The 25,456-nt window shown below is 37.2% G+C and overlaps 2 protein-coding genes across 2 annotated transcripts in view; one reads left to right on the top strand and one right to left on the bottom strand.

Annotated features, from left to right (window-relative positions):
• Positions 1–8,803, top strand: part of RASA1 (RAS p21 protein activator 1) — a 121,858-nt gene extending 113,055 nt beyond the window's left edge. The window contains exons 23-25 of the mRNA XM_069085069.1: positions 5,638–5,715; positions 6,592–6,726; positions 7,917–8,803. Coding sequence (XP_068941170.1) covers positions 5,638–5,715; positions 6,592–6,726; positions 7,917–8,000 — 297 coding nt within the window. The 3' untranslated portion in view covers positions 8,001–8,803. The remainder of the gene's footprint in view (positions 1–5,637; positions 5,716–6,591; positions 6,727–7,916) is intronic.
• Positions 8,804–12,443: 3,640 nt separating this feature from the next.
• The window catches only part of CCNH (cyclin H), a 29,957-nt gene continuing 16,944 nt past the window's right edge, over positions 12,444–25,456 (bottom strand). The window contains exons 7-9 of the mRNA XM_069085070.1: positions 24,721–24,832; positions 23,393–23,453; positions 12,444–12,623 (exon numbers count right to left, since the gene is read on the bottom strand). Coding sequence (XP_068941171.1) covers positions 12,585–12,623; positions 23,393–23,453; positions 24,721–24,832 — 212 coding nt within the window. The 3' untranslated portion in view covers positions 12,444–12,584. The remainder of the gene's footprint in view (positions 12,624–23,392; positions 23,454–24,720; positions 24,833–25,456) is intronic.

The following is a 25,456-nucleotide window of genomic DNA, read 5'->3' on the forward strand; positions in this document are numbered from 1 at the left end:
CATTGCCTTTTTGTGCCTCTTTTGCCTTTTGAGTTAGTCTATTTTTTAGGGTGTTATATTTCCTCAGTTAGGCTGTTGACTCTCATTTCATAATTTTCTTGCATCATTCTCATTTCTCTTCCCAATTTTTCCTCCACTTCTCTTACCTGCTTCTTCAGGTCTTCTGTGGCCTGTAACCAGCTTGTATTTTCCTTTGAAGCTTTTGGTACAGGAGTTCTGACTTCACTGTTTTTCTCCTGTTCCATGCTTTGCTCCTATTTGTCCCCAAAATAGGAGTGTAACGTTGGAATCTTCTGTCTGCTTTGTTTCCTTTGCCTGGTCACGTCGCCCCTCAGTCACTTGACCCCTGGGCTTTTTCCCACAGTAGGACTCTGCCACCAGACAGGGGAGCTTTCATCCCAAATGCTGGTGTTTTCTCAGCTGCCGGAGGTATTAGATGTGTGCCCTCTCTGAGGTCTTCACACGCTCTGGCAAGCTGGAAACACATCCCAGTTCCTTCACCCTAGACTGCAATCCAGATCCAAGAAGGTTAAAGCAAGAGTGATTACCCCTCGGACTGGTGCTTGGTCTCCCTACACTCTGCAGGCCAGGAGCTGAAGCTGCCACATAGCGCTGGCTGGCTGTGCCAGCGTCTCAGCTCCAAAGTTTGTTCAGAGTCCCCTTTTTACATGGATTGGGGAAGGTGGAAGCTGGAGCCGAGGGAAGATTGTGCTTCTACTCCACCACCTTGGCTCTGCCCCTCAGAATAATTTTTAATGTACATTTCTCTTACTATTGACGATTTTATGTGGTGAATTATAGTTTGCAATTTTTTGGAAAATTATTCATTCTTTGCCTGTTAGACATATTTCTGTACCTTTATGTTTTGGATATCAGACTTCAATGATAGTTGATTAAAATCTTTCCTAATGCTTCTTTTCTGCCTCTGCCTTCATCTATTTTTATTGTTGCAAAAGCTTCTTAAAATTTTAAGTAGTCAATATTTTTATCTATTTATGATTTCTTCTTTCTTCTGTTTAAGAATCTTACTCCCCTAGCCATAATTGTAGAGAATATACTTGATCTTGTACCCCTGCAACTTTTTAAAGGCATATGATCTTTAGGATTCAAATCCATTTTGAATATTTGGTATAACATAAGATATTATATTAAAAATAATTTCTGCCAAGCTGCTCTGCAATCTTTCCAAGACTTCTTATCCAAATAGGAGTCCTCCTCTGAAATTCATGTTCTTGAGTTTTTCAAACACTGGATAACTGCTTTTGATTGCTTATTTCTTCCTTAAGTAGTTTATCCCATTGATATCTCTCTCTCTGTCTCTCTCCCTTTTTCTTTTTCTGTCACTCTCTCTGTCTCCCTCTCTTTCTCTCTGTATCTGTCTTTCTCTTAAAAGTAGTACCAAATAGATGACTACTGCTTTGTAATACAGTTTGAAGAATCTAAGTAGCTTAAGTGCCAGTTATTTTATGCATTTTTCTAACTGGTTTGAATGTAATTTCTTTTATCATTTCTTCCATGAATTTGTCATTACTGTACAGAAATATTGTCGATTTTCTGAATTTATTTTGCTTCCCCTTAGCTGATGATTTTGTGGGTTTATTTTGCTTCCCCTTAACTTTGCAGATACACTTAATTGTCCCAATTAGTTTCTTTGTTGATTCTCTGGGATTTTCTAAGTATATCGTGTCATTTGCAGATAAGAATAATTTAGTCTCTTCTGGTAACATTTATACTTTAAAGTTTGTTCTGTTGTCTTACTGCTAAAAGTAACATTTCTGGAACTTTACCACATATGGGAAAACTTCCAGTGTTTCTCCCTTGCTAGCAATGTTAGATCTTGGTTTTAGATATATACTTTTATTCCAAGGTTATACTTTTTAATTCTTCTAATATTACTGAGGGTTGAACTTTATCAAAGATGTTTTTTTCTCCATCATAACACAATCTTAAGTTGCTTTTTTGATTGTTAATTTCTCTTGCTAATATTGAAGTATTCTTTCATCCCTGTTGGTATGAGTTCACGTTGGTTATAGTGAATTACTTTCTGCATATATGCTTGTGTTCTTGTAAGGAATATATTTACAGTTTTTGTATCAGTATTCATTAGTGCAATTGGTTTGTAGCTCTCTTCTCTGCATTGTCTCTCCCTTGTTTTGCTATCATGTTTTATTTATCTCATAAGAGTTTGGGTAGAGTGCTTACTGTTCGTTAATAATTTTTGCAGTAAAACTCTCAGTTGCTTTTTTTTTTTAATATATGTCTCATAAAATTCACAAACAGATACTTCTAGGGTTCCTCCCTCCCCTTTCAAGAATTCATTTATAACTTGTATTTGTTTTTTCTGGGATTGGGTTAAGATATTTTTTTATTGTTGTATTACTTTTTTTTATGAATAGTCATCCTTTACCCTTAAAATTTTGCTAGTATGTTTTATGTCTACTAGTTTCTGGTAATTTTTTTTATCATAAACCATATTAATTTTCATTTTTAAAATACAATATTCTGTGTCACATTAGCTAATTATTTATTGATTATATTAGTATTTTAAAAACAAACTCTTTTGTTGTTTTACTATCTTTATTTTCAAGTTTTTCCCCAAATTTTCAAGATTTGTGCATTTTGAAGGGTTATTAAAATAATTTTTTAGCCCTTAATTTTAAAAATGTTTATTGGTCCGCTTTTGCTGCCGTTGTGATCTTCAACATTATTTATTGTTAGCATAACTTATTCTTTGACCCAGTATTCAAGATCACTATCATTTAAAATTTTATTGCATTATGACCTGTAAAAGATGTTTTTTAAAACTTTTTTTACGTAAAAGTACCATGGGTTGATGAAAAGATATTTTCTTTAACATTCTTATAAAAAGGTCAAAAGTCAGTCAAATCTACTTTTCCAGCAGTGGTTGCAAGTTGAATATTCTGTTCAGCTCTGACTTTTTTTGAAGAATTGATTCAAATTCTTCACCTTTAAAGAATGTCCAAGAATCTTTGATTATGTCTTAATACTTAGGCTGAGGTTTGCAGAGTATATTTTTTGTGGTTTCTAGCCAATATTACATCTGCTCTTTGATATATTTTATTCCAGTTTTTTCTTTGATTTCTTGTAACCACAGAATAATCCTTCCTATCCTAGTTATTTGTCTTTTTTCTGTTGTTGTTCTTCCTTCCGTGTTTTAGCTATAATATATAGAATAGAATCTTTGAAACTGATTCCTTCCAGTATATGACTCATGTTTCTCAGCAGTATAAATGTGGGATTTCTTTGCTGCAGTTTGGTGCTCTGTGAATATTCTTAATCTGAATTTGTATTGTCTGCTTACAGTCTTTCTGGGAAGTTTTCCTCTATGCTTTCTTGGAACCGTGGAAGTCAAGTTTTCTTCTTCATGACATTTTTTCTGGAAAACTTACTTACCTGAAATTGCCTTTTTGCATCCCATCTTCAGTTTCTCTATTCTTGTTTTGTAGAATTCAGATGTGTTCTTCCAGTCTCTTAAAATCTTATTCCATTTTTCTCTTCAGTCTTCATTTTTGTGTTCTACTTCTGTTTTCTTTTTGAAAATCTAATAGGGAGAGTATCTTCTAAATTTTTGAGTCTTTGAGGAGGAGTCACTATTTAATGACATCTAGGTTATGACCCTGAGGGACAGGGGCAGGGTGGCATTCCCCTTGACAAACTGGGGAAGTCAGAAGGATGGAAGATAATGAGTTCAGTTTTGGACATACTGAGTTTAAGATGTCTACTGGACATCTAGTTTGAAATGTCTGAGATGCAGTTGGATATGATAGGGATCAGCAGAGTTTTAAGTTTGAGAATTGTGATCATAAAGATATTAACAAATCCATAGGAGTTGATGTGCTCAGCAAGTGAAATAGTATAGAAGAGGAGAGGACAGAACCTTGTGGATCACCTACAGCTAGAGCGCGTAATCTGGTTCAGGATCCAACAGAAAAGAGGGTGAAGGAACATCAGTCACATAGAGGCAGAACCAGGAGAGAATGGTGTTCTGAAAACCGAGAGAGAAGAGTAGTGATCAGCAGTGTCAGAGGCTACAGAGAGGTAGGGATGTGGAGAATTGGCATTGGTACCTTTGGAGAGAGCAGTCTCATTGGAATGCTCAGGTCAGAAGCCAGGTTGTAAGAGTTTAAGAGGAAGTGGAGAGAGTAGCATTGTAGTTGGTTTTGTTTTTTTTAGGAGTTTGGTTTTTGTTTTTTTTAGTTTGTCCACAAAGAGCAGAAAAGATACAGGACAATAGAATGGATGGAAGGAACAAGTAAGGTTTTTTTCCTCCCACAAAGGTGAGGGTGGCTGTTGGAACAGTGGTGCAAGAAAACCGCAAGTGGCCACCATAGTGGCCACTCTACTTCTAAGAGTCTCATTCTTTTGGTTTCCACTGTCCTTTCTGCAACTGCAGTTTTTCAGTTCTTGCTTGTTTGAGTGGAAGTGGAGAGAGGGTGCTCCAAAGAGCCTTTGCCATTGGGTATTCGTCACTTATCTTTTTTTTTATATTGATTAATTTTCTCATTTTGTAAGCTTTTTATTTGTACTATTTGGTGTAAAGGGAGAGTTGGCATAGATCTTTTGAACTCTCTCCAAAGCAATTTGTGCAAGATCAGACAACCAGTAACTGACATAGCAGAGACCTAGGACCTCTCTTTCCAAAGTTACTGCTTTCTATTCAGCAGTGGTGCTAGATAGCTAGGAAGCAGTTGGAAGTATGTATTTGGAACACTGAAGAGAAGTCAAAGATAATATGTTTGGGGGTTGATGACTCAGTTGATGTTATTGAATCTGTGAAGGGAGAGAATGTAGAAAGTGAATGCTAAGGACTGAGAGTCAGGGAAAAGATGCAGAAAAGGAGTATTTAGGAAAATGGGAAATGAAGCAAGATGGTGATGTCTTATTGGAAGAGGGTTGGAGGGAGTGCCAGGACAGAAATGGACTTTCCAGGTCAGACATTGTGCCAACATGGAAGAAGAGGAAAGTGCTGAATTTGCCAATAGTTTCCGTGTGTCTATGGGGGCTGTTCTTCAGGAGGACTGCAGTGAAAAAGTAAAGGTGTTGGACACACACACTGTAGCACTTGCTAAAAAAGCAAAGGGTAGAAGCAGGTCATTTCATTTTTGGAAAGCAGTCAGTTTCTGCCAGAGGTAAAGTTTTCATGTCAAGGTTCCAGTTTTACACATAAATCCCATAAATTTTATAAGACCTGCTGACCCTTTGGCAAACATGCCCCCTCAGTCTTTAGGCATGTAAGAAATAAGATACTGTGGGCTGAGCTCCCATTCCAACCACCTCCAGTACCTGTTAAAAAAAAATGGCTCTAAACAGATTTTAGAGCTACAGATCCCACAAAGTGACAGAGAAACAAATCTGCTCAAAGCAGCCTGGCAGGCTGACAGGAAGGGTCTATCACACTGAGCTGGGAGCTGAGCACAGTCTGGCATGGGCCATGCCGGCCCAGACTTGGGGCAGCCCCGACCAGTGGCACAGACTGACCATAGCAGACTTCAGGAGAATGAATTAGTTTATTAGTAAGAATTATCGTACTGTGACGTATTAGCTAACAATTTTTATTACACCTAATGCATGAGGTTTTGTAAAGAATATAAAAAGATTTTATTTTTGTTTTTCTAGGAACCTTACATGGAGGGAGTAAATCCATTCATCAAGAGTAATAAACATCGTATGATCATGTTTTTAGATGAACTTGGGGTATGTGTAATACATATTATAGTTGTCTAGATATAATTATTTGATTTAAACAGTGTAATATAGAATCTTTTCTTTAAGACATGGAGTAGTGAGTATCACTAATTCTTGTTCTCTCAATCAAGATTCCACACACTATAGGAAAATGAAATTGGGGAACAGTAGGGGAGACTGTGTTGGGTGCTGGACTCAGAATCAGGAAGGGCCTGTGAGGGGGTAAAATCTTGCTTTGACACTGAATAGTTCTGTGACAATGGGCAAGGCATCTAATCTCAGCTTCAGTTTCTTATAACTGTAAAACAGATAATACTTGCAGTCACTTTTTAAGTAGGAAGGGAGGGAACCTTTGGGTAATGAATTCTCTCTAGCAATGAAGATTGAATACCTGCCTTACTACTTAATAATAGTCTTAGGGAGATACCTGGAACAGGGAGAGATCAGGTGACTTGACCTCTCACTGGTGACACAGCCAGTATCTATCAGGACCTAGGTTTTTCTGACTCCAAGTTTATTATAGGTTCCAAGTTATTAGCTTTCAGGAAAAACTCATTTTTTCAGAATACCTAGGATTTTAATACTACTTTAAGTAATTCCTTTAAAACAAATACTATGGAGGAAAAGGGGAAATGCTTCCCCCAGATAGGCTATGACTGGCTACAGTAAGAAGGGACTAATGCTATGTAAACAATAAATTGCAAGCCTGTCAAGTCTACATTTTATCAGGAATAGTGTGTTTTTCAGATTTGATACAGGGATTACATTGAGTTTGAGAAGGTAGCTACTACGTCATTCATTGACAGTCACAATTTTTAAATTACATCTTTAAAGGGGCTGTAAACAATTGCCATTCTAAATGCAGTTTTATGATTCTTCTTCAAGAATGTACCTGAACTTCCAGACACTACAGATCATTCTAGAACTGACTTGTCACGTGATCTAGCAGCATTGCATGAAATTTGTGTGGCACATTCAGATGAACTTCGAACACTCAGTAATGAGCGTGGTGTACAGCAGGTGGGTTTGTACCAACAGATATTGTGGGAACTAATATGTTAAGTTAATTAATACTTAAATTATTAGTATCAAGATTAATCTGAATATAAAACAAGTACCTTACTAAAATTGCTTATGTTTGGATGGATTTAGCTTTTTAAAAATGCGTTTTGAAAATGCCTTTAACAAATTTATTTAATGCATTTGCAAGGTAGATGTATTCTGTCAGTTATTTGGTTTCATCTGTTTTGTGTCGAATATGCCTAATTTATAAAACAAATTTAAAAGTTTTTACATTTGTTATATGTTTGCATTTTCTTTGTTTGGACACAAGACTATTTTTAGAAGAGGTTTTTATTAAAGCTTTTAAAATGAGTTGATGTATGATAACCTAGAGATGTGCTATGCTCTAATGAAAATATCTCAAACACTGAGCAGCTAGGTTGGCCCTGTGTCTAGATAGAGCACTGGGCCTGGAGTCAGGAAGACCTGAGTCCAAATGTGACCTCAGACATATACTCGCTGTGTGACCCTTGGCAAATCACTTCACCTTTGTCTTATCTCAGTCTTCTCATCTGTAGAAGGGGAGTGGGGATAATAATAGCAGCCACCTCCCAGGGTTATAGAGATGATCAAAGGAGATAATTATAAAGCACTTAGCACAATGCCTGGCATACAAATAAGTACTATATAAATATTAGCTGCTGTTCCCAGCAGGCCCTGCCTCATTGTTCTTAAAATATTCCTGATGTGATATACTCGGTATGTTTACTACTGACCATTTATGACAGGTAAGTTTGTCTCCTAGTAAGAGACTACTTTGCCTTAAATGTAAGGCTTAAATAAATATTGTGTGATTACTTATTCACTTGGAATAGTTACTTTCTACATTCCAAATCTGAATTTCTCTCATTTGGCTGACTTCTTAAATATCATTTTAGGTATGAAGAATTCAGGGATTTTCTGCTGAAAAGAAAATTGTCAGAGATTTTCGCTTAACTAGAGTGAGATTTTTTTCACCAGAAACCTCATTCATATCAATTCTCTTTGATAGGAGTTCATTTGAGTAACATTTAAGTTTATGAAAATTCTGATTTCCTCCTTGGAAATTTTTGTCCTAGACTTGAGTCTCAATTGTTGTTTATGTGTTTTCTATACTTTGGGATTCTGAAGTGTAATATAATTTTCTGCTTGTTTTTTTTCTTTCTTAGCATGTCTTAAAAAAGCTCCTGGCTATTACAGAACTGCTTCAACAAAAACAAAACCAGTATTCAGTGACAAATAACATCAGGTAGCAGCCTTTGCCTTAGTATTCTGCATGGATTCAGCATGCCCAACATGGTATAATTCTCATCAGTATCACTTTCTCCTTGCTCTTGCCAAAAATAGCACACCTTTCCACATTCCCAGGGATGTGTGAACTATGCAAAACAAAACCCAAGATTCTGCTGGGGGAGAGTTGTGCCAGCAGCTTTGTAAGCTATCTGTGCAGGATATTTGCACTTTTTTTCCACATGGAATGAATCTTTAACAACCTCTGAGCCTTGGTGTACAGATCACCTTTCATAAAGTAAAATGCTGTGACTGTCTCTTGAACTTTGAAAATTTATTTTCAATACATCAAATTGCCAAAGTTTTGCTGTCTGTTGGAAAAAGAATCATGTCGTCAACTGACAAGAAAGAAAAGCCTTCTCTTTTGACAGTCAAATATAACTGGATTACAGATTTTTCTTACTGTAACTTCTTCCTCATTGGGAGATGACCATTCACTTTATTTGTATTTACAGTTTCCAGAGTTTGACATTATAATAGAAACAATCTTTGTTGTATACTTTTTTTTTTATACTGTACTGTTTTCTCTTGCCTGGATTGTCAATGTTGAAAGAGAATGTTCAGAATGATATTTGTCAGCTTTATTTTTTAGATGTACCATTGATTTTGTCTGTTTGAGTAATTTCTTTCATCAAAGACAGATAAGATTCAGATAAATCTCAATGCTTTTGTAAAATGTTTACAACAGTAAATAATTTGAATTCAGTAAATTTATTGATCATTGTTATCAGTCATGCATGCCTTCATTAAACCATTTTATAAAATATGAATTTGTTGTCTTTTATGTAAAGCCAAACCTAAGCATTATCTTTGTTTAAAACACTCAGCCATTCCGAATTTTTGTGCTATTTTAAATTAGATATACCACATCTATTGCTCGTTAAAAAATTCTCATTGGTTGAGAGCTGCACTTCATGAAGGGATATTTTGTTTGACTACATAGTTTTATTTATTGACAAGATTTGCTTCTGTATTTTTTTGTGAAATTCACAAAAACTAAGTTGAAATAAAGTCAAAGGGGTCTTGTGTTATTTGCTGTTTCTCCATTCATTTCTTGGTCTCTGCTTTTGCCTAAATATGGATACCTCGGGCTTTTCATTTTCCTCTGCTGTCTCTTTCTCTTGTCCACTTTGGAGGCAAGTCAATTTTCAAAGCCCCCTGGATGATGAAACTCAGTTCACTTAGAAGGTGTTCATTAATTTGAGTACCTACTCTTTGCATAGCAATTTACCTAGATGTCATCCTGCACTCCAGAAATTGTCCGGCCCTATTAGGGAGGTGGCTCATTCAGTTAAGGGAGGCCTTGTGGTACAGTGTAAAAGCACTAGCTCAGGTGTGAAGAGAACCAGAATTCAGGTCCCACATCAGATTGCAGTTTATTCATTTGCAAAGTGAAGGGGATGGATTAAATAGCTATGTCCTCTATAGCTCTCCATCTGTTATTTTGTGAAAGATGCTACCATCTAACCTGCATTTCTTGTATGAGACTGTCAAATGATTTGCTGAAATCTACAGGAATAATATCTATAGAATTCCCCTGATGAGTAACTCAAAAAAAGGAAATGAAGTTAAAACTAGTATTGCCTATTCATGACAAAAGTTATGCTTTATAAAAGCATAAATATCTTTAATGATAGGGGAAGGGGAAGAGGAAGAGGAAGATAAAGGATAGTACATGTAGTCATACTCTTCCCAATGTGGATTTCAGAGGTGTAGGTGCGTTTTGAGCTCTTCCTGATGGGAGTGGGGATTACATATATTGAGCTGATTTGATGGCTTATTTGAGGGGAAGCTGAGCATATTAACTGAATCCCAGTATATTTTTTGAGTCCAGTAAGACAAAAGTAGGGGGAAAATGTGTTCTAGTCATTAAAATCACATTAAATGTTGACCCTTACCCTTATTAATTTCTCCTAACATTGAAGGCATAGTGCTTTTCCCTCCCAAAAAATATTCCCTTTATGATCAATTATATTATTGATGAAAGTCATTTGTATTTTAGAAGAGGACCTTTTACTCAAATGAGTATTAGTCATAAATTTCAGAAGAATCTATGAAGGACTTTTGTATCATAGATTTAGAACTCATAGGTACCTTGGGTCATCTAATCCAATATTTATCTCAATGAAGAAACTGAAGCTGAGGGGTAAAGTAAGTTGCCCTAAATCAGGTAGGAAGTTACACAACTAGTATTCAAATCTAGGTCCAGTGGTCTAAAAACAGGCTTTTTGTTCTGTTCCTGGTTCCCTTTAGGCTCTTAACCTGGGACTCCATTGACTTTTAAATATTTTTGATAATAGGCTTATTTTCCTTTAATCTTATTTAATGCATTTAAAAACATTCTGAGGAGTTCATGTCTTCAACAGATTGCCCAAGGATCTATTACACAAAACCAAGTTTAAGATACCCTGCTTAGGGAGGCAATTTGTTGCAGTGGCCAAGTAAGTACTCTTAAGTCAGAGGCATCCTGGTTTGAATTTGAGTTGTCACTCTCTTCCTATGCAACAGGCCTCTGGACCTTTTTATGAGTGGTAGCCTAAAATCTGTGGAACCTTTGCTCTAGGTCTATGAACCACACCATCTGACACTCCCTCCTCCCTTCCTGCTCCCATCTCCCCCCCCCCCCCCCCAGTCTATCAAATACTAAAATATGGAACCACTTTACACTTGCAGATTTTGCCATGGTAATAACATCTTATAAAGGGACAAGACACATTCTTACTGATTGCTTTCTCCTATACTGGATTTTCTTCATCCTTCCATTTAACACTTAGTCTATAGCTCTCTGCTTTTCTCTTTATACTTTGCCTGTTTTTTTTTATTGATTAAACTTTTTTTTTTAAGCAATTGGGGTTAAGTAACTTGCTCAAGGTTACACAGCATTATTTTGTGTGGGTGCCAAGTATCTAAGGCCAGTACCGATCCTGGGTCTCCCGACGCTGGGGCTGGTGCTGGCGCTCTTACTGTGCCACCTAGCCGCCCCAACACTTAAGTTTTAAAAGGTGTTTATTTTTTTAATCTATAATGAAGAAACTGGATGGAAGAAAGTAAAGGGACTGCTCTTGGGCAAGAATAGGGTTAAACTACTCAAATCTTATTTGGCTTGTGATTTTTTTTTTTTCCACCAAAGGAGAATAGACTTAACTGTTCTGGAAAGGGCAATGAAAATGGTTAATAGGGAGAGGCACCACAGAACTGTTAAGGGCAAGACTTTTTTTTTCTCAAGACTAAGTATTACAATCATCCAACTACAGGCCAGGGGCTTAAATTCTAGAATTTTGCCAGGAATCTTATTAAAGAGACAGTGATCATTTAGAAGAGACATGCAGTGATAAAGACTACATTGCCTCCAAGGGCAACAGATCTGCCTTTAATGAACCAGAAAACATTTCTTCTTAGGAAGGGTAATTATCCTTACAACTGGGTTATGCTTTAAACTACAATATGGAAAAGGTGCATATGACCCATTTGGGTTTGTGGAGGGGTAAAATGAACCCATGAAATAAGATCTGTAAGATAAATTTCAAGTTCTTCACTGTTTGCAAATTAAGTAATATGCCAATTTTATGGCATAAAAGTTGTATTTTGTTGTTCAGTCATCTGACACTTTGTGACCCATTTGGAGTTTCCTTGGCTGAGGTACTGGAGTGATCTGCCATTTACTCAATTTATAGATGAGGAACTCATACAAACAGGGTTAAGTGGCCTGCCTAGGGTCACACAGCTAAGTGCCTGATATTGGATTTGAATTTGGGAAGACAGGTCTTTCCTAACTTCAGACCTAGCCCTCCATTACACCATCTACCTGCCCATATAAAAACTGCTTTTTGTTAAGTACAGTAGATTACTGCTACTGTCCCTACTACTCAAAGGACCTCAGAGATCATAGTGTACCTCTCATGTCACAGATGAAGAAACTGAGACCCACTGGCAATTAATTGTCCTACCCATTAATAAGTGGTAGAAATGGAATTTGTAATCAGGTCCCATTGACTCCAGTTCAGCATTCTTTCTCCTTTACTCACTGCTTCCGAGTCTGATTCTTTTATCTCAATAGCTATAAACCTGATTTGAACTATATTCAAACCTAAGCTGTGAAAAAATGTTTTACTTAGTGGCTAAGATGTCAGGACTACATCTCCATGAGATACTTGGCAGACTGAATAGTGTAGTCTTTGATGATAATTTAGACTTCTCTTTTATTAGAGTATATTTTTTCTGAACATGAGTAACTTCTCATGTAGCTTATTTGAAAACATTTTTCTGTCTTTGAGAAACAATGTATACCAAGTAAACTATAGCTTGTTTAGTATTATTGAAGATAGCTTATCCAAACCATGTGCTTTAACTTTGGAAGTATTTCACTTCATATAAAACCTATCTATCCCAAAGAGGCAATGAAAAAGTATAAATAGAAAAAGTTTAATAAAAAGGAGTTATTTTCATTGTACACTTTTGACCCGAGATAAAGGAACCATATCTCAATTCAGAACTCAGGAATTAACTTCAAAGGTTCCAACATAACACCTGTGGTAATACTCATAGAGTTATAGGGAATCTAGAAGATCATCATCAGTCCATTCTTCCTGAAAAGGAAAAAAAGGCATATTGTTAAGAAGCAAATTGATTTGCTACAAAATCTGGCAAACAATGCAATTTCTGTATCCTGCACTCTCTTATGCCTTATAATTCAGGCAGTTGTCCCCAACTAGTGAAAAATATAAGTTGACCAAGGATCTCACAACTTGAATTTAAAAGAACCTAAGTGACCACCTAATTGAGCCTATAACTGAAAAAAAATTATCTGTAAAACACCTAAGAAAGGATAATCCCACCTTTGTAGAAAGATCTCCAATGACTGAGAACCCACTACTTCCTAAAAACAGTTCATTTTCAATCCTAAACAGCTTTAATTATTGGGAACTTTGTTTTCATCCAGCCCTAATCTGTCTCTTTGCAACGTCCTAGTTAATTGTATTTCCCAACTTCTGGGGTTACCTGTAAAAAGCCAAATCTATCATCCATGTGACAGCCTTTCAAATACCTAAGACACCTAGCATATTTGCCCTAAGTCTTTTCAGGCTTTTAAGCACTGACCAAATCCCATATGACAGAACTCTTAACATTTCTGGTGGTCCTCTGTAATTGCAACTTCCAATAATGTTCTTAAAACTGGGTGGCCAAGGGATCAGAGCCAAGATGACTTGAGTAAAAGCAGGAACTTGCTTGAGCCTGTGCCCCAACCACCTCCAATACCTGTAAAAACTGACTCTAAACAAATTTTAGTGCTATGTAACCCACAAAATGACAGAGTGAAACAAATCTCCCACTGAAGGCAGCCCAGCAGGATGAAAGGGAGAGTCTACTGCACTAGGCTGGGAGCAGAGCACACTCCCACATGGGCCACACTGGTAAACACCTGCATCACAGACCAGCCAGAGTAGACCTCAGGGGACTGAATCACTGGCAGCTGTGGCGGTTTCCAGACTTCTCAACCCATAAACACCAAAGGGAAAATAAAAGGTCAGTGGGGAAAATGTTGGAACTGGGTGAGAGATGAGTGTAGACCGGCCCCTGCCCCTAGGGTGGAGGAAGTGGTGGGGGCTATTTCCGGAGCTCCAGGTCCACATATAGTGGGGGGATGAAGTGACTGACCAGAGAACAATTGCAGGAATCTCTTTGCTGGCACTGAGGAAGGATTCTCTTGCTTTGCCCTGCTTGGATCTGGGTCAGTCTTGGATGGTGGTCCTGGGGTGAGGAGCGCTACTGTGGCAGAACTTATGGCAGCTGTGGAGAGGGAATCCTCCTCACAGCTCTGAGGCAGGTGCCTAAAAGTAGCTCTGACAACAGCCGTGTAAAACCCCAGCAATTTGGGACACAGCTCTCTCCACTCTGGAATCAGAGTTCTACTGTGGCAAAGAGTTCAAAAATCAACTAACTGGCTGGCAAGATGAGCAAAGAGGAGGAGAAATCAGACCACAGAATCATTCTTTGGTGACAAAGACGATCAAAGCATAGAACCAGAAGTAGACAACAAAGTCAAAACTCCTGCATCAAAAGCCTTCAAGAAAAAAAAGAACTGGTCACAGGCCATGCCAGAGCTCAAGAAGGATTTTGAAAATCAAGTAAGAGAAGTAGAGGAAAAACTGGAAAGACAAGAAAGTGATGTACGAAAATCATGAAAAACGAGTCAATAGCCTGCTAAAGGAGACTCAAAAAAATACTGAAGAAAATAACACCTTAAAAAATGGACTAACTCAAATGGCAAAAGAGGTGAAAAAGGCAATGAGGAAAAGAATGCCTTAAAAAGCAGAATTGGACAGATGGAACTTCAAAAGCTCAATGAAGAAAATAATTCCTTCAAAATTAGATTGGAGCAAATGGAAGCTAATGAGTCTATGAGAAATCAAGATATTATAAAACAGATCCAAAAGAATGAAAAAACAGAAGGCAATGTGAAATAGCTCACTGGAAAAACCACTGACCTGGAAAGTAGATCCAGGAGAGAGAATTTAAAAATTATTGGACTACCAGAAAGCCATCATCAAAAAAAAGCCTAAAGGGGCAGCTAGGTGGCACAGTGCATAAAGCGCCGGCACTAGAGTCAGGAGGACCCGAGTTCAGTTCTGGCCTCAGACACTTAACACCCACACACACCCCAAAAAAACTAGCTGTGTAACCTTGAGCAAGTTACTTAACCCCAATTGCCTTCCAAAAAAAAGCAAAAAAAAAAAAAGAGCCCAAGACATCATCTTTCAAGAAATTATCAAAAAAATTGCCCTGATAGTCTAGAACCAAAGTGCAAAATGGAAATTGAAAGAATTCACCGATCACCACCTGAAAAATATCCTTAAGAGGTGGAGTCAAGATGGCAGAGTAGAAACAGGACCTCCACACAGCTCCAGCTCCTACCTCTAATCATGTAAAAGGGGACTCTAAACAAACTTTGGGGCTACAGAACCCACAAAATGACACAGAGAAGCTAACCTCCCGCTGAAGACAGCCCAGCAGGCTGGCAAGTATTGGCCAGTGCAGCACTCTGGGAGTCGACACCAGCCCCTCATGAGCCAGAGGTTTTAGCCCCAGGTGGGCCTAACCAATCACTGGCTGAAGGGACTCCAGATCACCAGTAGCTGTGGTGATCCAGAATTGTTGACACATAGATACTAAGGACAAAGTGAGAGGTCAGTGCAGTGTGGACTTTAGGATCCAGTAATTGGGAGTGTGTTGGCTTTTACACCAGGGCAAGAAGCTGCTGAGGGCTGCAGTACAGACACCACCACATGAAAGCTTCACCTCCTGGCCTACAGACTGTAGGGGGACCAAGCAAACACTCTGAGGGGTAATCGCTCTTGCTTTAACCTGCTTGGATCTGGATTGCGTTCTAGGGTGGAGGTCCTGGGGTTTGTGACCAGCTTGGTGGAGCATGTGGAGGCTTCAGAGAGGGCACCCAACTAATACCTCCAGCAGCTGAGAAAACCCCAGCTATTAAGCTCCCCTGTCTGGTGGCAGTGTCCTACTGTGGCAAAAAGCCCAAAAGTCAAGTAATTGAGTGGCAACATGACCAGGCAAAGGAAGCAAAGCAAACAGAGGAAACCTAACATTAGACTCCTATTTTGGGGACAAAAAGGATCAAAGCATGGAACAGGAGGAAGACAGTGAAGTCCTGTACCAAAAGCTTCCAAGAAAAATATGAGCTGGTTACAGGCCATAGAGGACCTTAAGAAGCAGATAAGAGAAGTGGAGGAAAAATTGGAAAGAGAAATGAGAACAATTTAAGAAAATTATGAAATGAGAGTCAACAACCTGAGTGAGGAAAATAACACCTAAAAAATAGACTGACTCAAATGGCAAAAGAGGCTCAAAAAGCCAATGAGGAGAAGAATGCCTCAAAAAGCCAAATTTGCCAGATGGAAAAAGAATCTCAAAAGCTCACTGAGGAGAATCATTCCTTCAGAATAAGACTGCAGCAAATGGAAGCTAATGACTTTATGAGAAGTCAAGATCCTGTTCAACAGATCCAAACAAATGAAAGAAAAGAAGGCAATGTGAAATATCTCATTGGGAAAACCACTGACCTGGAAAATAGATCCAGGAGAGATAATTTAAAAATTAATGGACTACCTGAAAGCCACGATCAAAGAAAGAACCTAGAAATCATCCTCCAAGAAATTCTCAAGGAAAACTGCCCTGATGTTTTAGAACCAGAGGGCAAAATAGAGGTTGAAAGAATCCACCGATCACCCCCTGAAAAAGATCCCAAAAAGAAAACTCCTAGGGATATTATAGCCAGGTTCTGAAATTCCCAGATCAAAGAGAAAATATTACAAGCAGCCAGGAAGAAACAATTTGAATATTGTGGAAACACAATCAGGATAACTCAGGATCTGGCAACTCCTACACTGAGGGATCGAAGGGCTTGTAATATGATATTCCGGAGGTCAAAGGAGCTGGGATTAAAACCAAGAATCACCTACCCAGAAAAACTGAGTATCATGTTTCAGGGGAAAATATGGTCATTTAGTCGAATAGAGGACTTTCAAGCATTCTTGATGCAAAAAACAGAGTTGAATAGAAAATTTGTCATTCAGATACAAGAAGCAAGAGAAACATGAGAAGCTAAATGGGGAAAAGAAAGCATAAGGAACTTATAAAATTTGAAGTATTAACATTCCTATATGGAAAAATGATAATTGTAACTGATGAAACTTTTCTCAGTATGAAAACAGTTGAAAGGAATAGAAATATATATGTCTATATCAGAGGGTATATGGGCATATGAATACATATGCGAATATCTGTATATATGTTTACAGGTATACATAAGAGGGCACAGGACCAATTTAACAGGAAGGGATGATACTTAAAAGGTGAAATTAAGAGGTGAGAGAGGAATATAATGAGAGGAGATGGGGAGACAGAATGGGGTAAACTATCTCATATAGAAGAGGTAAGGGAAAATGGTTACAATGGAGGGGAAAAAGAGGAAGGCAAAAGGGAATGGGTCAAACTTATTCTCATTGAATTTGGCTCGGGGAGGGAATGACATACACACTAAATAGGGTATCTCACCCTACAAGAGAGTGGAGGGGAAGTGGATGAGAGGGGGGATGATGGAAGGGAGGGCAGGCTGGGGGAGAGGGAAGTTGGAAGCACCCACTTTTGAAAAGGGACGGGATCAAAGTAGAGAATAGAACAAGTGGGAGGTGGGATAGGAGGGAAGGAAATATAGTCCAGTCTTTTACAATATATCTACTATGGTAATGTTTTGCATTAGCCACACATGTACAAACTATAATGAATTGCTTATCTTCCCAGTATGGGTGGGTGACAAGGGAGGAAGGGAATGAATCTGGAACTCAAAGTTTTGAAATCAAATGTTTGAAAAATATATATGTATATACATACACTATTATTACTACTATTTTACATGTAATTGGGAAATAAGATATACAGGCACTGGGGCACAGAGATCCACCATGCCCTACTGGAAAAGTTGAAGGAGGTATGGGAGAAGATATGGGAGAGAGCAGATTGGAGGAGGGGATATCCTGTGGGACTGCTATATTGGGGTGGTGGGTAGGTAAAAAACGGGGAGAAAATTTTAACTCAAAATCTGGCAGAAATGAATGAATGATGTAAATCAGAAGTTAATAAAGCATTTGAAAAATGAAAAAAAAGAAAAAGATCCTAAAAAGAAAACTCCTAGGAACATTATAGCCAAATTCCAGAGTTCTCAAGTCAAGGAGAAAATATTACAAGTAGTCAGGAAGAAACAATTTGAGTATTGTGGAAACACAATCAGGATAACACAAGATGTAGCAGCTTCTACATTAATAGATCGAAGGGCTTGGAATATGATATTCCGGAGGTCAAAGGAGCTGGAATTAAAACCAAGAATCACCTACCCAGCAAAACTGAGTAGAATGCTTCTGGGTAAAATATGGTCATTCAATGAAACAGAGTTTTCAAACATTCTTGATGAAAAAAAAGAGCTGAACAGAAAATTGAACTTTCAAATACAAGAAGCAAGAGAAGCATGAGAAGGTAAACAGGAAAGAGAAATCATAAGGAACTTATTAAAGTTGAACCATTTACATTCCTACATGGAATGATGATATTTGTAACTCATGAGACTTCTCAGTATTAGGATAGTTGAAAGGAATATATGTGTGTGTATGCATGTACATGTGTAAATATGTAGGTATATATAAATGTATATACACACATGTATATATATGTAGTTATATATACATGTGTTTTTTATTGGTGTATGTGTATGTATGTGTATTCATAGAGGGCACAAGGTGAGTTGAATATGAAGGGATGATATCTAAAAAATAAAATTAAGAGGTGACAGAGGACTATATCAGGAGAAGGAGAAAGGGAGAAATAGACTAGGGTAAATTATCTCACATAAAATTTTGAGGCAAGAGAATGCTGTTACAGTGGAGGGGAAGAACAGGGAGGTGAAAGGGAATGAGTCAACCTTCCTTTCATTGGACTTGGCTTAAGTAGGGAACAACATAGGGTATCTTACTCTACAGGGAAGTGTGGGTGTATGGGGGGGGGGGGGGGAATGATAGAAAGGGAAGCAGACTAGGGGAGAGGGTAGTCAGAAGCAAACGCTTTAGAAAAGGGTTATGGTCAAAGGAGAAAATAGAATAAATGGGGGGCAGAATAAAATGGAAGGAAATGTAGTTAGTCTTTCACAATATGACTACTATGGAAATGTTTTGCATAACTACGTATGTATAACCTATATTGAACTGCTTGTCTTCCCAGTGGGGGTGGGCGAGGGTGAGGAGGGAAGAAGGGAGAGAATCTGAAACTCAAAAGTTTTAAAAACAAATGTTAAAAAATTGTTTTTACATGCGACTGGGAAACAAGATATACAGGCAATAAGACATAGGAATACATCTTGCCCTACAAGAAAGTGAGGGGGACAGGCAGGTATATATAATAGAGGGCAGACTGGGAGAAGTGGTATTCAGTATGCTTGCCATCTTGGGGCGGGGGCGGGGTGTTAGGGGAGAGATGAGGAGAAAACTTGTAACTCAAAATCTGGTGGCAAAGAATGTAGAAAACTAAAAATAAATAAACAAAGAAGCAAAAAAAAAAAAAATTGAGTGCCCAGAAGAACAAAACAATACTAACATGACAGAGCAGGGTGGGAGCATTGCGTCTTTACTCCTGGACATTATGCCTGTTTGAAACATACCCCAATATCATAGGCTGAGTTATGTGAACACAGAATCCATTAAGGATACTAAATTCTTTTCAGCTACACTTTGAATAAAGAAATCAACCTCATAAATTGTAAGACAAAAATATGGATCCCTATTAAATTTCATGTTCAATCCCACCCAATGTTCTAGCCTGTCTCTCTATCAGCTTTAAGTTATCTGCAAACTGATATTTAGCCTAGTTAAATATAAATATAGTTAAATAGGCATATGGCCAAGCACAGATCCCAAACACAGAATCTGTAAGTTCCCATCAAAACATTAATGATGACTCTAGTTCCTACCATTCAACAACTTTCAAATTCATATAACTATAAACTCTAGCTGGTAACTCTGCCTTTTCCACAAGAATTACCAAAACTAGCCAATATTTTTTGCTAAAATCTAATTAGATTTACAAGTAACTCTATCCAAAAAGGAAATAAAAATTAATCTGGTATAACTTGTTCTTGACTAAGCTATGTTGGATCTTTGTAGTAACCACTTCCTTTTTCTAGATAGTTAACTAACCACCTTTTTAATATGCTGTAGAACTTTGTCCAGAATCAGTCAAGACCTATAGTTTGCAAATTCTATTCTTTTCCCTTTTTCAAAAAATTTGGGACATTTACCTTCTTCATTCCTGCAACATCTCCCTTGTTTATCAGTCTTTCAAAAACATTTGATAGTGGCTTAATCCAGTTCTTTCAGTAAGTACCCCCTTGATTTAGTTAATTTAAAGCATATTACTAGAATTCACTGGGAACAGCCAAGCACTCTCTTTACATGATCTGTCATTGGTTATCAATTCTCTATCAGTCATGGCTGTCCTGCCCTTTCCAGTTCAAAGATGATCTCTGAACAAAGAAAATACAAGACCCAAGCAGTTATTTATCATTACTGCCCCATCCACTCCGAGTTATCAGTACTACCTCTTATTTGAAGATACTCTTTCCCTGAAAGAGCTTTAAAAAATATTCAGAGCCCTTTTGTTCTTACTATTTCCTAAGCAGCCTCAACTTATTCTGAGCTTTGCAACTCCTAATGCTACCTTTAGAGGCCTGTAACACATTCTTCTATTTTTCTTACCTTCTGTACTTGTCTTTTAGTTCTGAATGGGCTGTTGAGTTACCTGTGCACAGACAGGTCTCTTGAGACAACTCCCTTTTTCTCTTCCTTAGTAGAAATGTCTCTGCATGTTCACAATTTAATTCTTGAGAGCTTCTCATCCCTTCTGGACCTACCTTCCTCTAAAGGAGGCCTTCTTAAACTTTTGCACCAAAAATCCCTTTTTGCATTTCAGCAGGTTAGATGGCACTGTGTGGCCAAGGCTTCAATGAAATTGTGCAATGCAACATGGGCAAGTTCTGCCAGAAACACCGCAGATTCATTACGTATTTTATTTTTAATTAATTTTTGGTCATTATGCATTCAGAAATCTTGTACTGTTGCCAAATTTTTGAATGACCCCATATAGGATTGCAACCCACAGTTTAAGGAGGGCTGCTCTAAAGAATTTTAGATTACGGACTCCTACACATCCTCCTCCTGAAGGCTAAAGAGCTGAGGTATGCTGTCTGCAAATATAGAATGCAACTCGTAACATTTTCAGTTTTCCTCTATCACAAACTCTAATGTGGTAGTTATTTCCTCTAAGTTTCCCACCATTTCCTCCCTAACCAATTTCCCATGGTTACTGACAATCAGATCCAGAAGAAAAGTTCTCCCTTCTAGGTTTTATCATACTTTTGAAGAATAAAATTACCATTAAGTCATTAAGTTAGCTGTTCGGTGTTTGATAACTCCAGGACAAATCTAACTAATTAAAGTATCTTCTCTATTACATAATGCCTCTGTGCCAGGCCTGCAAAGTTTCTTCTATTTTGCAAATAATTTGCAGTAATTCTATTTCTATCTCCTCTGTTCTTTGCCCAAATGTTCTCCCTTTATGCCTTCTCCTAAGTTCATAAGAAAACCCAAGAACCTTCTAGATCAAATGGTCCCCAACTTAGCCCTATATCCTGGCACATGACATTGCTGATTCTTGGTATCTTTATTTCCTTCTTGGTGTCTTTGCTCTCTTGGCCTTCTTGATATTGTACTACATTACTGTATCTCTTCTTCCTCTATTACTATTGTTCCTCCTCCTTATTTTCTTTTTGTCCTGTTAAATGTAGGTATTTCCTAGGGCTCTGTTCTGGGCCCTCAACTACTTTTTTTACACCCATATCTGTTCCCAATACACCAGTTGCTACTTTTATGTACCCTGACACTGAAATCTATCTATCCACTCTAAAATTCTCCCAAGAACTCCAGTCTCTTTTCTCCATCTACTTGTTAAGAAGCTTAAATTGGCTATTACCTCAAATTTAGTGTGTTTAAACAGAATTCAGCTTCTCCCCATAAAAATCCATCCTTTGCTGTAATTTTCCCATTGAGGACACCACCATCTTGCCAATTCTTCCTAAACCCAGTTTGTCCTCTGCCTCACATTTAACTTGGCTTTGTTACTCCTACCTAGTAGTATGTCTCCAACATGCTCCCTTCAACCCATCTGATTAAAAGCTCCATAAGAACAGGGTTTATAATATGTTTAATAGGAATGTATATGTAGAGCCTATATCAGATACTACACCATCTTGGCGAGAGAGGAGAAAAGGGAAAGGAAGAAAATACAAAACTTAAGGAATTTAACACTTAAATAAATTAACTTAAAAAAAAAAGAGTTTTCTTCATCATAACATTTACTTATCTCTGTAGTGCCAATTTTTAGTATAGTCCATTACATTTAATAAGTACATATTGTTTTTTGTTGTTGTTGTTAAATAAAAACAAACTATTACAATTTATTAAGAGGCACCTATGGGACACAGAATAGTGTTGGACCTGGAGTCAGAAAGAATAGAATTTATATCCAGCCTCAGATAATTATAGCTGTGTGATTCTGGGCAAGTCACTTAACCTCTAAGTGTCTCGGCAACTCTAAAATTCTACGGTGATGAACAAATATGATCTGCATTTGTAGTGGAGTTTCCTCACTAGAGTTCCCTACACTAATTGCATTATAGGTTCAGATTAAAAAAATCTATCAAACTCACTGGCACACAATTTTTTTGGTACTAGACCTGTGATTTCATAAGTATATGGAGCTGCCTAAGCAGACTGACACCTGCTTTACAACTGGTGGTCTTAAAAGAGTTGCCCACAACACTGCATGAAAGGTTATATGACTTGCCAGGTTAAATAGTATGTAGAAGGCCCTCTGAACTCTGTCCACTGTGCCAGGCATGCTATTTTTCACAACAATCTAACAAATACCTAACTTTATTTAGAAGAAAAACAGAGAGCACAGTTATCAGGTATGCTTAATACTAACAAAATGTAAAAAAAAAAAAAATCAAAATCAAACCTAGGCAGCTTCTTCAGATCATGTGCAACTGCAGCCAAGATCCTTGCCCTGCAGTAGCATGCATGAATACACGTAAAGAGATGTGGGAAAAAGTGAGGAAAAAAGATGGCTTAAAAAAAAAAAAAGCACATTGTGACTGAGAGATAATGGACTAAAAATGCAGCACAAGACATACTTTTTTTTGGGGGCGGGGGACATGGGAGACGTACGAATTTGTTTTGTTTGCCCATGCTTATTTGCTCCAAAGACTGTTTTTTCTTCTTTTTATGGAGGTAAAGAGGAATTTGAGCAGAGGCAAAAAAAAGCAGTCAATGAAGCATTTTTTAAATGCAGAAATTGTAAGGTGTTCCCAAGGAAGGAGACAAGCAGGTCTGCTTTGAAAGTAACATGCTAAATTTCTTATGTGCTTTTATAAAAAAGCAAATTGTACATAACAGATCCATAATTTCATATATAATTCATTTTTCCTGTTCTACTTTCTATCAAGAAATATTCTCTCCTTTTTTTCTTCAGTGGAGAGGAGGCAGAGTGGTAGGTTGTTCATTAAATTCAGAATAAAAAATATTTTAAATCAAAATGTTTAAAATAAGCACACATACCTTTACATATTTACTTGCAGTTTGTTATTGGGGAAAACCACACAGCATAAACAGAGTTGTATTATATAATGAGGATAACTATTTTTAGGGTATCAATTCTTCTACAGAAGAAAAATACTAACCTCCTCCAGCTTAGATTTCTTTGAGACATACTCATCATCTTCATAACCTTTCCTCTTCTTTCTGATTTAGGAAAAATACTCATAAAGTTTCAGTAAGATAACAAAATTACATTTTGTCTTATCCCAATGTGTTCTATGAGCAAAATGTACAATCTTGTCAAAAACACAAAAAATGAGGCTTGAAGGATAAAAATGAAAAAATATATATTACCCATTAGGTGCTTTGGAGGATAGTCAATTCAATTCTACAGGCTAAGATAACTAACATAAGAGTAGCTCAGGGCAAAATTGTTTGAGCCCACTACAAACCCTATTTGGGATAGGTTCCACTGAATCCTACAAATACTTTTCTGGGCTGTTGTGCTATTTCTCCACAATGCCTTCTATTTTTTTTTTCTTGCCACTAAAAAGCAGAAGAGATAAGCTACAAATTTAAACTACTGAGCTGAATTGAGAATTTTTTAATAACTCTGGTTATAACTACAGATATGTGTGTGTATCCATCCTAGCAATCTTTTAACATATCTGAATTTACACCAATCCATAACTACACAATGAATAAAAGTCAGTCACATACATGTGATCTGAAATAAGTATCAGTTCTACCTTTCACTTCACTAATGTTTCCACCAGTAATTATCCATGTAGCAAATATTCATTACTTCTGATGTGATCAAAAACCCAAATAATTTCAAATTAAATAATTAAAATCCAACAAAGAACTGCAATTAGACTGAAGTTTAATCTCTATTGTAAATTAAGAATTCCACCTAAAATATTTCAGAAATGTTAACGTCTCTCCACATTTTATTATGACAATCTTATCATTCCCAGCCCCAAACCAAAACACTTACCTGGCCTTCTTCTACAGGGACAAATTATATTTGAAAAGATTCTTCATTTTGCAAAGATCAAGCACTAACAGCAAACTTTAAAACTCAACATCCAAATCAACAATAGGCACTTCATTATGTCCCCAATCTTTTCACAAAAGAAAATGTTGCAGAATTTCCCTTTTCAGAAAACTACCTTTAGGCAGAAAAGCTATTGGAAATAAGTGCATCTTAGTATACCTGTCCCACCTTCTTTCCCAATGCAGATTATACGCCATATTGTCTAGTAGCAGCCCTGTATCACAATCTCTAGTGAATACAAAAAGATTAAAGCAGGCCTATAAACTACAAACATACCCTGGCCCATACGTTACCAACTTACAAGAAAAAATTTAATGTATGTTACATTTAAATAGAAAAATGTAAATGACTGCTTCTAAGAGGAAAGTAGAATTCAAATGCCTGTGTTCCTGATAAACATCCTCACTGACTTACACATTTATATTCAATGCAAGTTCAGCGCTGTGACACTTCTCTAGTTTCTGTTTTAGGGCAGCAACTTCCTCAGGCCTTGGTGGTTCATACTTCTTTACTAATGTTTTCATGCCTATGGAGATAGGAAAGCATTCAACTTAAACACAAGAAAGTCCATTGCCAAAAGTGAAAACAAACAAAACAAAACATGAATAATCTTTTAAAGAAAAGGACTGTTTATATGTCTCATGCTTTCAAAACCAAAACAAAAGCTGAAATAACTTAACATTATACTGTACCAAAATCCAGCAAATAACATTCCTACATTTGTCAACACATATCATGAAATGGCAACTATCATTAAATAGAGTATAATTAAGATTAAATTGTAGCTGTTTATATTATATGTATAGATATTATATTATATAGATAGATATGTACATATACTATATCTAGTTGTTTTAAAGTTCTTGCTTAATTATGGGTCCAAGCCTATCCCCTGAAAGCATTGCCATGGAGAATCTATTCTCTTTGTCCCACTCCCCAATACTCAATTCATCTCCTGTTGACATTTCTTCAGTTTGAAGCTCTTGTCGTGATATACAAGAACTACTTCTGCTCCCTGTCTTTAGCCCCTGTGCTGAGCAAAAATGTTCTTTTCCAGTTCTACCCAAGAATCAGTTAGACACCTACTGAAGATACAGGAAGGTAGAAGCAATAGGTTTTTATGTTTGTCTTCTAGCCCTACAGGTAAATA

This window comes from Petaurus breviceps, unplaced genomic scaffold (genome assembly GCF_028583685.1).
Source record: "Petaurus breviceps papuanus isolate PSGF00001 unplaced genomic scaffold, PetGlider_PUasm1.0 175, whole genome shotgun sequence".
Lineage (NCBI taxonomy): Eukaryota > Metazoa > Chordata > Mammalia > Diprotodontia > Petauridae > Petaurus > Petaurus breviceps.